This window comes from Motacilla alba, chromosome 27, assembly GCF_015832195.1.
Source record: "Motacilla alba alba isolate MOTALB_02 chromosome 27, Motacilla_alba_V1.0_pri, whole genome shotgun sequence".
NCBI lineage: Eukaryota > Metazoa > Chordata > Aves > Passeriformes > Motacillidae > Motacilla > Motacilla alba.
In genome coordinates this window covers 3883228-3898082 of record NC_052042.1, presented here as the reverse complement: position 1 = coordinate 3898082, position 14855 = coordinate 3883228, and the positions used below count along the sequence as shown (strand labels likewise).

Here is a 14855-nt window from a genome sequence, read left to right as displayed (position 1 = left end):
GGGGGAAATATATTGCATTGCAGTCAGAAGGATGTAACATTATCTTCCTGCTCCTAATGAAGTTAATGCAGAGTTTATAACTGAGCAAAGCCAAAGCATGATTGAGTCAACCCATGTCGCAGACAAAACCACAGAATATCCTGTTTATTGTTTTTAAAGTATATTTTCTCCTCTCACTGCCTGAAGCTCCATTAAAATTCTTGAGGCCATACCAAAAGGAAATTCTGCCAAAAGCTGCCCATTAACAAGCAATTAATATACAAGCTTTAAAGTACAAGGTTGCTCATACCATCCCACAGAATATATTCTTTGCCTGCAATTTCTCACTGGAGACATTTTCTGACAGAACATTCAAACTCTGCCAGGGATTTCCAAAAGTAGGCTATAATTCTCGAGAAGAATAAAGTCTATACTTGCTCACTCTCAAAATACTTGATTAAACTTTAATCTCGAAGGCTGTTTTCTGGCCCAGTTAACAACTGATGTAGTAACAGAAACGACACCATTAGCTCTGCACAATCTGCCAGCTATTAGACCAGGGGAACAAGGCCATTCAAATAGAAATCCTGAATATGTAATTTGTAACGTGAGGATTTGGGGGAAGAGCAGGGGGACTATTTGGGTTTGCACCATCAGCATTTATAATGTGGTCTCACTATATTCCCCAGGCGATAAAGTCCTGACTAACATCCCAGCATTTCTTTGGATTGATGACTCTCAATATGGGAAACTGCAGAGATGAAGCAGCAGCCTTTACAGAACTTCTGCTTCACATCCGACCCCTGTGAGGGCAAGGGAGGCTGTAAGAAACAGAAATGGTTTTTTATTTCAGTCCCTAGCCATAATAACTACTTTCAGTGACTGACCATAGCTATTTATTCTTTAACTGGGATAGGCTGGAAGGTCTGAACTGGAATCCTCATCTGCTCGGGGCTGACACCAACGTGGTGTCTGTGCCCAGGCTCCTCTGTCCTTAGCCAGCAGCTGTGAACCTGCACAGTCAACCCAAGAACAAAAGCTGAAGCACAAAACCCCATCAAAAGGGCACACACACAGCTCCGCATTCCTCAGAGGACAAAGAATTGTCGTGGTTTTCTAAGTAAAACACAGCTTATGACAAAAACCACCAAATTGTGTGTTTTACCTGGTAAGAAATAGGCTGAGGCCAGCAGCAATTACTGGCCCATACCTCAGAGTCCAACAGTGCTGGAGCTTCTCCAGCTGCATCATTCAGACCTGCCAAGTGCCACTCATTGCAACTGAAGCATGGAAGTCTTTTGGCTTCAATCACCAAAACCCAAAAGGCCTCGCTGCCTCAATTCTGCGATACCCGAGCTCGTACCAAGCTTAGCCCAATGACCTTCCTCACGTTAAGGGACACAGAGCTGACTTAAAAAGGCTTTTTTTTTATGACAGCTGGAGGTTTTGGGGTGAGCTGCTGCACACACCCCTTGCCCACTGCCCTGCTCGCATTGATAGTGACAGACAACAGCTGCTGCGGCACGCAAAGGGATTTTCTCACTTCTCTGCCATTCTTGCTCCTGGCAAAAATCAGTCACAGGTTTCCTGAGCCACGTGTTGCATTAAGACCATCTCAATATTCAGCAGTAACTGATGGACCCACTCTTTGTTCATGTGGAGAGCCCCTATCTTTATAAGCCAACCTCCATGGGACCACTTCCATACTTTAATTACACAGCATTTCATTAGTTTATTCATCAAAATGAACAAAAACTCTTGGGATAAAATTCAGTGCATCAAACAGTGATTAATTTTAATTACCTTGAGACATGCGTGCATGAAATGTATTTATTCTCATTCTAACCACTATTCCTTGTCTTCTAATGAATTGTTTTAAAAGCATCTTACTTTCATTCCTTCTTTTCTCAGTTTTAAGTGTGGTGTTATTAAAGCACCAAAATGGTTTTAGCCAGCAAGATTTGAGTTTAAGAACATCCTACAATGAAGCACTACTGTTCTTTTTTGTATTCATCTCCAGCTTTTCTCAACTCATTTATGCTTGCACGCCAGTTTCGTGCAAGAGAATGCAGCTTTAGAACACGATAAAAAAGTTGTGATCCTCTTAAGAATATATCAATTCCCAGATGGTAAAAAAAACCCCAACTAAACCAGATGCTCATGTTGAGGTACAACTCTTAAAAGTTTCCCCCTAGACAGTGGGGAGGCCTGCAGAAAGCAAGAGCACAAACATCATTACATTCCAGTTTTCCCAAACACTGCTGGTTTCAGCCTCATTCAAGTTCTTGCTGTGGCCACACCACAATTTTGAACAAAATTAAAGACTATTCATATGCAGAAACAAACTGAATTCAAATGCAACTCTTCTGTGAGTCAGGCAAGGTTTCTTGCTGTTAAGGAAGATTTAATATCCTTGAGATAACACTTCATAATCAAAATTTTTACCTGTGTGTGCCGCACTGTTGGCAGCACAAGGCAGCAACCCTGATGGTGGGACAGCTCCAGAACCTTCCCAGCAGCTGCAGACAGTCACCCTGATGGTGGGACAGCTCTAGAACCCTCCTTGCAGGTGCAGGTAATTAACCTGATGGTGGGACAGCCCCAGAACCTTCCCAGCAGGTGCAGGTAATGACCTTAATGGTGGGACAGCCCCAGAACCCTCCTTGCAGGTGCAGGCGATCACCCTGATGGTGGGACAGCTCCAGAACCTTCCCAGCAGCTGCAGGCAGTCACCTTGATGGTGGGACAGCTCTAGAACCCTCCTTGCAGGTGCAGGCAGTCACCCTGATGGTGGGACAGCTCCAGAACCTTCCCAGCAGCTGCAGGCAGTCACCCTGATGGTGGGACAGCTCCAGAACCTTCCCAGCAGCTGCAGGCAGTCACCCTGATGGTGGGACAGGTATTTAACCTGATGGTGGGGACAGCCCCAGAATGCCCTGGTGCACCCCCAGCAGCTGCAGGCTGTTACCTCAGTCAGAAGGTCGGGATGGTGTTTGGAGGCTGCAGAGTCACAGGTAAGAATTAGGCAGGTATTTATAGGATTTTTTTAGGGCTTTCAAAAGATATTTTATGATTTTTTTTTCTGCACGTGTCTTTTAGGTATTCTCTAGGAATGTTTAGGGTACCTTTAGGGTTTTTTCAGGGCTTTTAAAATATTCCTTCTAGGATGTTTTAAGGGCTTTCTTACTACCAATCACAATTTTTAGGGCCCTTGGCCCTCAGGGACCAGGGACAAGCTGCCACCTGTGCCAACTCACGCTGCTTTGAGAGTGCCCATGGAGCTCTGCAAACTGAGACCAGGAACGTGGGAGGGTGAGTTTTGTTTTCCGGGGCAGAAGCCTTTGTCAGTACCAGGTAGGCCCTCGGCCCTTAGGTGCCGGCTGCCTGCTGGATTTCCACGAATATCAAGATGGCGCCCAGGGACAAGCTGCCACCTGTGCCAACTCGGGCTGCTTTGAGAGTGCCCATGGAGCTCTGCCAACTGAGACCAGGAACGTGGGCTGGTGGGTTTTGTTTCCCAGGTAAAAGGCCTGCACCCCTTTGACACCAGTTTTCCCCAACAGCCGCTGCAGGCAATGACAGTAGTGGTTGGACAGCCCCAGATCCCTTCCAGTAGTACAAGAAAAATTTAGGATGACCTACTCTCTGTAGGCTAGAGCGTGACAGGTAGAGTTTGGAGGCTCAATAGGATTTTTATATTTTTGTTGGTTTTTTGTTTTTTTGTTTTTTGTTTTTTTTTTTATCTGGGCTTTATAAGGATATTTTAGGGGTTTTTGTGGAAGTTATTTAGGAATTTTCTGTGAACATTTAGGATACTATAAGGGCGTTCTCAGGGCTTTTAAAATAAATTTTTAGGGTATTTAAGTGCTTTGTAACTACTTTTTGTATTATTTAGGGTTTTTTAACATCTTCTTGGGGCTCTTTTAGGACTTTTGAGGGTATGTTGAGGACATTTTTAGGACTCCTGGTTTTTCCCCATTCCAGATTCCAACCAGGATCCAGTCCCAGAGTTCCCTCATTCCATATTCCACCCTTATCCAGTCCTGGTTTTCCTCCATTCCAGATTCCAGCCAGGATCCAGTCCCGGTTTTCTCCCATTCCTGATTCCAACCTCGATCCAGTCCCAGTTTTCCCTCATTCCAAATCTCACCTTTATCCAGTCCCGGTTTTCCTTCCATTCCAGATTCCAGCCCGGATCCCGTCCTGGTTTTCCCCCATTCCAGATTCCAACCAGGATCCAGTCCCGGTTTTCCCCCATTCCAGATTCCAGCCCGGATCTAGTCCTGGTTTTCCCCCATTCCAGATTCCAGCCCGGATCCCGTCCTGGTTTTCCCCCATTCCAGATTCCAACCAGGATCCAGTCCTGGTTTTCCCCCATTCCAGATTCCAGCCCGGATCTAGTCCTGGTTTTCCCCCATTCCAGATTCCAACCAGGATCCAGTCCCGGTTTTCCCCCATTCCAGATTCCAGCCGGGATCCAGTCCCGGTTTTCCCCCATTCCAGATTCCAGCCGGGATCCAGTCCCGGTTTTCCCCCATTCCAGATTCCAACCAGGATCCAGTCCTGGTTTTCCCCCATTCCAGATTCCAACCAGGATCCAGTCCTGGTTTTCCCCCATTCCAGATTCCAGCCCGGATCCCGTCCTGGTTTTCCCCCATTCCAGATTCCAGCCCGGATCCCGTCCTGGTTTTCCCCCATTCCAGATTCCAGCCCGGATCCAGTCCCGGTTTTCCCCCATTCCAGATTCCAACCAGGATCCAGTCCTGGTTTTCCCCCATTCCAGATTCCAGCCCGGATCCCGTCCTGGTTTTCCCCCATTCCAGATTCCAACCTCGATCCAGTCCCAGTTTTCCCTCATTCCAAATCTCACCTTTATCCAGTCCCGGTTTTCCCCCATCCCTGATTCCAGCCCAGATCCAGTCCTGGTTTTCCCCCATTCCAGATTCCAGCCAAGATCCAGTCCTGGTTTTCCCCCATTCCAAATCCCACCATTATCCAGTCCTGGTTTTCCCCCATTCCAGATTCCAGCCCGGATCCCGTCCTGGTTTTCCCCCATCCCTGATTCCAGCCCGGATCCAGGTTCAGTTTTCCCGTTATTCCCAGAATTTCTCCCCACAGCAAATTCAGCCCGGGGAGGCTCAGGCAGGCCCGGAGTTCCCGTCAGGAGTTCCTGTGAGTGGCTCCTCACCCAGTGCACACCCCCTGCGCTTTTCCAGGCCTTGGTGCTCCCACCACAGCTCCCACCCCACATTCCCTGCCCAGCACAACCTCCCACATCCCACAGCAGCTTCCCGACCTTCCCCTGAAGGATTTGGGCAGAAGGAAGGCTGGAGGAAGAGGAAAAGGAGGAGAAAAGAGGGGACACCTGGAGATGAATCAGAGCTCTACAAAGCTCTTGATCAAACCTCTCCCCCTGAGCCACCTCCTCCTTTCCATGGGCATTCCCCGCAGGAATTCCCTGCTCATTACCATCCCAGCAAAGCTCTGCTAATTAATCCCAGGATAAAATCCACATCCTCCCAAAATCCCCCTCCCTTTCCCTCACCAACTCCCCCTGCTGCTGCTCTGCTGGGAATCAGCATGGAGCCTGCACACAGCTTGGGAGGGAAAACCTGGGAATTCCGGGCTCCCAACCACATTTTTGGGGATAAAAAGCCAGAAAAGGGAGGGGGCACCCGGATTTGAACCGGGGACCTCTTGATCTGCAGTCAAATGCTCTGCCCCTGAGCTATACCCCCACCTGGACAGGTGTCCCAGGTGAGGCACCTTGTGGCCAGGTGAGGCTCCCTGTGGCCACTGATGTGGCTCTGTCACATTCCAGGCCTGGCTGTCACACGCCAGCTGCTCCCAGCCCTGCCTGGCACACCCAGCCCTCCCTCACAGCACACTCCAGGTAAGGCAGGTACTGAATTCCCACCTGATTCCCTCTAAAAACCCCAAATGTGGCTAAAGGAAAGGAACATTTCCAGCACTGACTTCAAAATGTCACCACAGGCTCTGTTTGGTCTCAGGGCGTGCCCAGCCTGGCTCAGGAATTACTGCAACACCTAAAACCCCCCCCCCCCAAAATGTTTAATCCAACTCTGGAAGCCGTGGAGAAATCCTTCACGAAGCAGGAAAGCAGGAATGTTAAAACTGATCCACAAGAGCAGATTGATTGGGGTTTTATTGGGGTGGTTCCTTGCACGGAGCAGGTCCCTGTGATGCCTTGAGAAGGCTGAGCTAGAACTGAGGCCAGAGTTACATTAAATTGGGAATTTATTCAAAGGATCTCCTCCATGGATGCACCTTGGGCAACACAAAGAGCCCAGCCAGGGCTGCACCCAAGTGAACCCAAACGGTCACAAAATGAACCCAAAATTAACAAAAATGGTCACAAAATGAACCAAAATTAACAAAAATGGTCACAAAATGAACCAAAGATGAAGCCAAATGAACCAAAATAGTCATAAAATGAACCCAAGATGAACCCAAGTGGTCCCAAAATGCACAACTGCTCCCGGGGTCTCTCCCTTGGCTCAGTTCTGCTCCATTTGCACCTTGCAGTTCATTGTCCCGTTCCAACTTTATCCCATCCAGTCCCATCCTTGTTTTCCTCTCTCCAGCCCACGCTGTTTGTGCTCCTGGGCTGGAGCTGGATCATTTGTCCCTGGTCCCCAGCTGGAGCAGGAATTGTTTTGTCTCCCTGCTCTGTGCACAGAGCTCACCATCCCATAATATGAACCCAGACCCACACACCGAAGCAGAATTTTTCAGAATATGAAAAATATAAAAATTAAAACCTGAGGCACCACCTGCACCTCTGGAATGACAGTCACTGCTTGGGAAGATACAAATCCCCTCCAGCTGCAGGTTTGGGATGTTGGGATCACCCCCAGAGCAGCGCTGGGCCCTTCCAGGGCTCCAGGGAATAATCCAGCTCCAAAATCAAAAATAAAAAAAAAAATTTTAAAAAAATGATCCTGCTCCAAAACCCTGTGGAGAACAGAGGGAGTCACCCTCAGCATGTGCAAATCCTCGGCCAGGTTTGCCCCTGCTGCCTGCACCTGGCTCTGGGATATCCAGAAATATCCAGGAATATCCAGGAATGGTCAGAGAGGTTTTTAAACCTGGTTTGAAAAGCAGGTCGGGGGATTTGTGCAGCCTTCCCCGGCACGGGGCTGCTGAATCCAGGAGGTGTCGCTGCCTTCCCGCTGTGACCGCGGCACGGAAACGTCGGGAGCGGCACAAAATCATCGGGAATGGCACAGGAATGCCGGGAATGGCACAGAAGGCATCGGGAATGGCACGGGAATATCAGGAATGGTACAGAAACGTCGGGAGTGACACAGAAGACGTCGGGGATGGCACAGGAACGCCGGGAGGGGCACAGGAATGTCGGGAATGGCACAGAAGGCATCGGGAATGGCACAGGAACACCGGGAGTGGCACAGAAGGCATCGGGAACGGCACAGGAACACCGGGAGTGGCACAGAAGGCATCGGGAATGGTACAGAAACCTCGGGAGTGTCACAGAAGACATCGGGGATGGCAGAGGAATGGTACAGAAACATTGGGAGCCGTATAGATGGCACAGGAATGTCGGGAGTGGTACAAAAGACATCGGGAATGGCACAGGAACATCAGGAGTAGCACAAAAGGCATCAGGGATGGCACAGGAATATCAGGAAGGGCACAGGAACGTCGGGAGTGGTACAAAAGACATCGGGAATGGCACAGGAACATCAGGAGGGGCACAAAATCATCAAGAATGGGCGCCGCCGATGGCATCAGGAATGGCACAGAACCATCGGGAATCTCCAGAAGTGCAGCAGGGATCAGCTCGGTGCCAGCTGGAGGAGGGAAGTGCCCCACGATTTGGGGTCAGGGCAGGCATTCCAGGCACCAGGGCCCCAAAGGCACCCTGTTGTCACCTGCGGGCCAGGAAATCCCAGCTCCCACCCAAACCATTCCTCCTTTTGCTGCAGAACACCCCAAAGAGCCCGAGCTCTTCCCTGGACACCCCTTCCCACTGTGCTCCTGCAGGTTCCAGCTGACCCCGAGCACAGCCCAGGCTCTCCGAGTGCCACCGAGGCTTCAGCCGCTCCCCAGGTGACAGCAGTGGCCTCCCCCTGTCCCCAGCCAAGGGACATCCCTCAGGTCCCTCTGTCCCGCAGCAGCTCAGCCTCAGGCACTGTTTCACTCTGAACAGGTAAAGTGCCCATTCTGGAAGAAAATTCCGGGATTTCTGCAGTTCTGGGAGCTCCAGCACAAGGCACAGACCCCTCCCAGCTCCCTCAGACAAACCATCAACTCAGGATCACCCAAATTTGAGCCACTCCAGAGATTCCTCGTGAACCTGCCCAACAGCAGAACTGTGAAATCCCCCAATCCCACAAATCCCCTCCCAGCCCAGCCCTGCTCCTGTCTGGAATGAAACCACCATGCAGTTGGTACAAGGAGTTTTATTTTGTGTCCCGGCCAGGGCAGGATCGGGATCAGGCGATGCTCCCGGCGTTGGAGGCGATCCTGGGCCACAGATCTGCACATTCCTTGGCCACGGGGCCTGTGATGGCTGAGCCTGGAAAACAGGGACAACACCCCAGGGTCAGGGAGGCTGACCTGACCCCTGAAAGGCCAGGATGCAATTCCCAGAGAAGCTGTGGCTGCCCCTGGAAGCGTCCCAGGCCAGGCTGGAGCACCCTGGGATAGTGGGAGATGTCCCTGGGATGAGCTTTGAGCTCCCTTCCGACCCAACCATTCCGGAATTCTGTGATTTAGAGCTCACGGGTGGTTCAGGGCAGCATTTCCCAGCCCAAATCCCACTCTCTGGGGGGAATCTTGAGTCCTTTCCCCTCTGTGGGACACAATTCCCAGGCTCACCTTTCATCTCCCCTTTGTTATTTACAATCACCCCGGCGTTGTCCTCGAAGTACAGGAACACCCCATCTTTTCTCCTGTAGGATTTCCGCTGCCTGATCACCACTGCTGGGTGCACTGCGAGGAAAAGAGCGGCACAGCCCCCTCAGGATAAACACACACTGCACACAGACCCCGCAGGAACCACACCCACATTCGGGGTGGCTGCTGTTTTCCACCTCGTATTTGTGGTGTTTTACTCAGAAGTTACATTTTATAGTCAACACTCCCCTTGAAACTGATCATGAAATGCCTGCAGCTGCAGCTACACGTGGAAAACCCGGGGTTTTCCCATTTGGCACCTTTATTTGGAAGTAAATTATTAATTCCCAAACAGTATTCAGCAAAAACTTCTCTGGAGCAGGAGCAAACCCATGGCAAGGAGTGAACCTGGATGAGATTTACGGTTCCTTCCCACCCAAATCATTCCATAACTTTGGATTTTACAGATCCACGACATCGCTTTTCTTTTACTGATGGACTCAGGAGGGGATTCAGGGAAGGAATTCCTCCCTGGCACAGGTTACCCAGAGCAGCTGTGGCTGTCCCTGGGTCCCTGGAAGTGTCCAAGGCCAGGCCTTGGAGCCACCTGGGGCAGTGGAAGGTCCCTTGCCACTCTTCCACCCCAGGATTCCCAAACCCTCTGTCCCACCGCGGATTGAAATCAACAGCACCAGCAGCTGCCACTTCACCCAAAAGCGGCGCCTTTGCTCTGCCCTTCCACGACAACTCCCTGAGCCACGGCACGGACCCAACGAGTGCTTTAGAGAAGGGGTGGGGGTGACTCGGTGACAATTCGGGACAGCAGCGGCGCCACTCACCCTTCTTCCTCAGCTCCGGCTTGCCCTTCTTCACCGTGGCCATCACCATGTCACCCACGCCGGCCGCCGGCAGCCGGTTCAGGCGGCCCTTGATGCCCTTCACGGAGATGATGTACAGGTTCTTGGCCCCTGCGGAGAGCGGCGCCGCCGTTATCCCGGGACACCGGGGAGCGGCGCCGCCCTCATCCCGGGATTCCCGGGGACACGCCCCGCTGCAGGGACACCCCACGGCGCTGCCACCACCACCACGGGCCCGGCGAGTCATTCCCGAAGGAAAACGGAGGTTTAGGAATTCAGGGAACGCCTCACCCTCGGGAGACCGAGGGGGCCTTTCCCGAGGGGCCTCTCCCGGGTCCCCGAGGGGCCTCTCCCGGTTCTCCCGCCGCCCCGCGGTCCCAGCCTCGCACTCACCGGTGTTGTCGGCGCAGTTGATCACGGCTCCCACCGGGAGACCCAGCGAGATGCGGAACTTGGCCCCGGACGAACCTCCGCGTCCTGCGGGTCGAGAAGAGCGTTAAGAGCCCGGCAGCGCCTCACGGAGCGGCCGCGGCCTCACGGGGAGGGCGACGGCGCCACCACCCGTGCTATCCGCTCCCACCCGGGCTCAGCCGCCTCTCCCCGGGTCCCCGCTGCGCCGGGGCGGCCACGGGGACACCGGATGGCGGCGGATGGAGCCGGATGGCGGCGGAGAGGGGAACCCGCCTCACCTCGCTTCGACATCTTGGCGCCGGAAGAGGCGGCGGATGTCACGTGAGGCGCCCGCCCCGCCTCGCTCCGCGCGCGGATCCCCCTGGCGGAGCCGGGAAACGCGACACCCCCCCCGGTACCGGCAGCACCGGGAGCAGCGGGAGGAGGCGGCGGGGACGGAAAGAGCGGCCAGGGATAATGGGGGTGAGAAAATCTGGGATAAAGGGAGGGGAAAAAAAATGCAAGAAAACAAGGGGGCACCCGGATTTGAACCGGGGACCTCTTGATCTGCAGTCAAATGCTCTACCACTGAGCTATACCCCCGCTGCACGACAGCGGCTGCTAGGTGACACTTTAGGGCTCGCTCGGCGCCGTTCTCCGTGTGTAACGGCGGCTGTGCGCGCGCAAATGCGACCTCGCCCGCCTCAACCCCCCCCCCATCTCCCGGAAATACCGACAAAAAAACCAAAAAACGGTTAAAAAAATTAAAAGCAATCTCTGAGGGGGCACCCGGATTTGAACCGGGGACCTCTTGATCTGCAGTCAAATGCTCTACCACTGAGCTATACCCCCGCTCGGCGCGTATTGCCCGCCAGGAATCGACTCTACGCGCGCCACGGACCCGAAGTCCCCCGGTTCGAATCCCGCCGCGCCCTCAGTGTAAACGCCTCGCGGTTTTTGCCTTGTTTTCAGCCCTTTTTAGGGGTGTTTCAGCTCGGCGCTGCCTTTCCGGGGGTGCGCACCCCGCTCGCACGCGCGGTACGTGTGCGCGCACGCGTAGGTGCGCGCCCCGCCCCCGCGGTCCCTCCCCTTTCCTCTTCCCCGCCGCCTCCTCCCCTTCCCGACTATTTAAAGTCGCGACATCGCGGGCGGCGGCTCAGTGGAAAGAAGAAGGCGGAGGAGGAGGAGGAGGGTGGGAGTGATTTTTTTTTTCTTTTTCTTTTTTTTTTTTTTTTTTTTTTTTTAAATTTCCTTCCCCCCATCCTCCGCGCGCGTTTTCCGCCATGAATCCCAACTGTGCGCGCTGCGGGAAGATCGTGTACCCCACGGAGAAGGTGAACTGCTTGGATAAGGTGAGCTCCGCACGGTCGCACGTGGGGAGTGGCGCAAGGATTTAGGGTTTTTCCCATAGGATCGCCTCTGGATGGGATGGTTTTCCCCCTCACCACCATTCCCGGGGGGGTTTTCCATTGGATCCCGTTGTTTTGGGGGGTCTCCGGTAGGATTCCCCTCCGCGGGTGGCACTTCCTTATAGACACGGCTCTGCCCCCCCGCCCTATTCCCGGGAATATTTCCACGCTTCCCACTCCAAACCCGCTTTTCCCGGGGGTATTTCCACGCTGGATCCCCTCGTGGTGAGACCCCAGGGGATCTGGGTCCCTCCCACCCCCCTTTCCCGGGGGTATTTCCATGCTGTGCCCCCTCCCCGTGTCCTGGGGGGGGTCCTGGAGCCCCCGGTGTCCCGAGGGTCCCGCCCGGAGCCCCAGGGAGGGGACAGGGATGGAGCTCTTTGCCCTGGGGGCTCCGGCAGCACCCCCAGCTCTTCCTTCCTTTGCAAATATTTCTATTTATTGGAATATCTCCCATTCAAAGGCAGCACATCCGTGTGGAGGCCCAAGGAAAGCAACAGTTAACGCTTCCCTGAAGCCGGGAACCTCATCTGGTTTCCATTATCGAGCTTTTTCCCCTTTTTTTTTTTTTCCTTTTTTTTTTTTTTTTTCCAAATCTTCCATCCCATTGCTACTTCCCTCTTCCAAAATCCCATCCCTACACTCCGGGGCTGCCTCCCTTAACCTGGAATATTTTTTGGAGTATTTTCCTCTCCAAACCAAAGCCCTGGTGGGAGCTGGAGGTGGGGAAGGTGATGGTGGGGCTCCATTCCCGCTGCTCTTCCCATGGGATTTCCTTCTCTCTCCTCCCCCTCCTCTCCCAGGCTTCTGGGACAACCAGTTTAGGGACTAAAAAAAGTAACTGGGAAGAAGGCTCCGCTCTCCAGCGGCATTCCTGAGCTCCGGCAGACCCTGTTGCTCGCATTTTTAAGGGATGATGCTTCTTCCTGAGGCCGGGAATGGCTGGGAGCTGAACTGTCACCCCTAAATCCTGGATTTGGGGCTGTGAGTGGCTCTGGGAGCCTCCAGGAGCTGCTGGCTGTTGAGACTGGGGGCAGTAGGAAGGGAAAAGGGGTTGGGGGATAACAGGAAGAGAAGGGAGGTTTGGGGGATGTGGATAAAAGGAAGGGAAGGGGGGTTTGGGGGTCGTGGATATTTGGAAGGGAAAAGGGTTTGGGGGGTTGTAGATATTTGGAAAGGCAGAGGGGTTTTGGGGTTGTGAATGTTTGGAAAGGAAGAGGGATTTTGGGATTTGTGGATATTTAGAAGGGAAGGGTTTGGGGATAACTGGAAGGGAAAGGGAGTGCTGGGGTTGTGGATATTTGGAAGGGAGAAGGGGGTTTGGGGGTTGTGGATATTTGGAAGGGAAAGGTTTGGAGGGTGTGGATATTTAGAAGGGAAGGGTTTTGGGGTAACTGGAAGGGAAGGGGAGTGCTGGGGTTGTTGGTATCTGGAAGGGAAAGGGGGTTGGGGATTTTCGGAAGGGAAGGGGAGTGTTGGGGTTGGGGCTAACAGGAAGGGGAAAGGGGTGCTGGGATTGAGGATAACTGGAGGGGAAGGGGAGTGTCAGGACTGAGGCTGACTGGGAGGGAAGGGGGATCCCAGGGTTGCCGCAGGGAAGGGGATGAGCCGTGGCTCCCTGGTGCTCGTGGGCTCCAGGGCAGGGTCTGTTCCAGCTGTGAGCTCCAGGAGAGGGTCTGTTCCAGCTGTGAGCTCCAGGGCAGGGTCTGTTCCAGCTGTGAGCTCCAGGAGAGGGTCTGTTCCAGCTGTGGGGAGCAGGGGAGGGTCTGTTCCAGCTGTGAGCTCCAGGGCAGGGTCTGTTCCAGCTGTGGGGAGCAGGCAGGAGCCCGCAGTCACCATCTTGTCCTCCTCGGGCTCCTCAGCCACTTCCTCTTCCTCGGAGCCCTGGTGTGGCTCTCCCCGCCCCGGAGCGCCTCTGGCTGCCCTTTTCCCGGAACGCTGCCCCGATTCCCATAAAACCGTGGGCAGGCCTTGGAGTGCCTCTGGCCCTGCTTGGAATTCCTCTGTCCCTGCTTTTCCTGGCCCTTGGAATTCCTCTGTCCCTGCTTTTCCTGGCCCTTGGAATTCCTCTGTCCCTGCTTTTCCTGGCCCTTGGAGTTCCTGTGTCCCTGCTTTTCCCAGCCTTTGGAGTTGCCTCTATCCCTGCTTGGAGTTCCTCTCTCTGTCCCTGCTTTTCCCAGCCTTTGGAGTCCCTGTCCCCTCTCCCTGTCCCTGTCCCTGCTTTCCCGGGCAGAGTCCGAAGTGCAGCCGGGCCATGCTGGCTGGAGGAGGGGACTCCACTTCCCTTTGGGATTGATGGAAAACCCAGAGCGTGCCCACCTCCCCACGGCCCTGCCGTGCCCCGAGTGGCTTGGGGGACATGGCTGTCCCTGCCCCCACGGGGACAGTGCCACTGCTGGCTCTGGTTTCCGCAGGGGAAGTGACACCCGAGGGCTGGGCTGGGCTCTGAGCCTCACCCAGGACTTGTCTCCTCCAGCCCAGGGGGTTCCTCCGGGTGTTGTCCTCAAATCCTGGGGGCTCCAGGGTGTGGGGTTTGTCCCCACAGGCTGTGGGGTTTGTCCCCAGCTGTGGGGTTTGTCCCCAGGTGTTGTGCAAAGGCTTTGCCTGGTGGAAAAAGAGAAGCTGTGGCTGCCCCTGGATTGCTGGAAGTGCCCAAAGCCAGGCTGGGACAGGGCTTGGAGCACCCTGGGAGATGTCCCTGCCCATGGCAGGAGTGGCACTGGATGAGTTTGAGGGTCACTTCCATCCCAAACCATTCCATGATTATAAATCCAGGGAATCCTTCACTTCCCCAGCGTGGATTGTCTCTGACCCACTCACCTGGATAACCTGGGAAGGTTTAGAGCTGTTTTCCTTTAAATTTGTGATTTCCCACTGAGGTTATGTTGGTCAAAATAGTTTCCAAAACGTGTGTTCACACCTAGAAATAAATCCTGTCCAGCCTGCTGGGATGTGGGATCACCTGGGATCTCCTCCAGGCTCAGGATCGGAAAGCACAGGACGTTCACCCTCCCCTAAAACCCCATTTGGATCCTGTCCTCTTTCCACAGTGAGCAGAACGTTCCTGGAAGCCAAAATAACTCCTGCTCCCCTGTGTCCAGCCGTGCTCCAGCCTCCTTTTAGTGCTGCCTCAGATTTTGTGGATCAGCATTAATTCCACTCCGTTTGTGAGACACAGAGCGGTGGCAGCGAGGCTGGGGACAGGGAAAAGTGCTCCATGGGCACTTCCCAAGGGATCCCAGACCCTAGATCTCTTCCCAGATCCCTTGGAAGGAGCCTCGGGCTGGGAATGGCCCTGCTGAGGAATTCCTGGTGGGAACTGGGGCAGGAATGTGCTGGG

At 53.8% G+C, this 14855-nt stretch overlaps 2 protein-coding genes and 3 non-coding genes across 5 annotated transcripts in view; 1 reads left to right on the top strand and 4 right to left on the bottom strand.

Annotated features, from left to right (window-relative positions):
- Window positions 1–5645: 5645 nt before the first annotated feature.
- Window positions 5646–5717, bottom strand: TRNAC-GCA. Its single transcript has one exon. It is a non-coding gene; the product is annotated as a tRNA-Cys (tRNA).
- Window positions 5718–8407: 2690 nt separating this feature from the next.
- On the bottom strand, window positions 8408–10481 carry RPL23 (ribosomal protein L23). Its single transcript, XM_038163054.1, has 5 exons — window positions 10406–10481; window positions 10110–10193; window positions 9699–9827; window positions 8842–8955; window positions 8408–8539 (listed from the first exon to the last, which is right to left on the bottom strand). The coding sequence occupies exons 1-5, from the start codon at window positions 10416–10418 to the stop codon at window positions 8457–8459; spliced, it is 423 nt and encodes a 140-aa protein (XP_038018982.1). The 5' UTR covers window positions 10419–10481; the 3' UTR covers window positions 8408–8456.
- A 156-nt stretch (window positions 10482–10637) lies between these two features.
- Window positions 10638–10709, bottom strand: TRNAC-GCA. The gene has a single exon. It is a non-coding gene; the product is annotated as a tRNA-Cys (tRNA).
- A 177-nt stretch (window positions 10710–10886) lies between these two features.
- Window positions 10887–10958, bottom strand: TRNAC-GCA. The gene has a single exon. It is a non-coding gene; the product is annotated as a tRNA-Cys (tRNA).
- Window positions 10959–11269: 311 nt separating this feature from the next.
- The window catches only part of LASP1 (LIM and SH3 protein 1), a 28274-nt gene continuing 24688 nt past the window's right edge, over window positions 11270–14855 (top strand). The window contains exon 1 of the mRNA XM_038163053.1: window positions 11270–11458. Coding sequence (XP_038018981.1) covers window positions 11390–11458 — 69 coding nt within the window. The 5' untranslated portion in view covers window positions 11270–11389. The remainder of the gene's footprint in view (window positions 11459–14855) is intronic.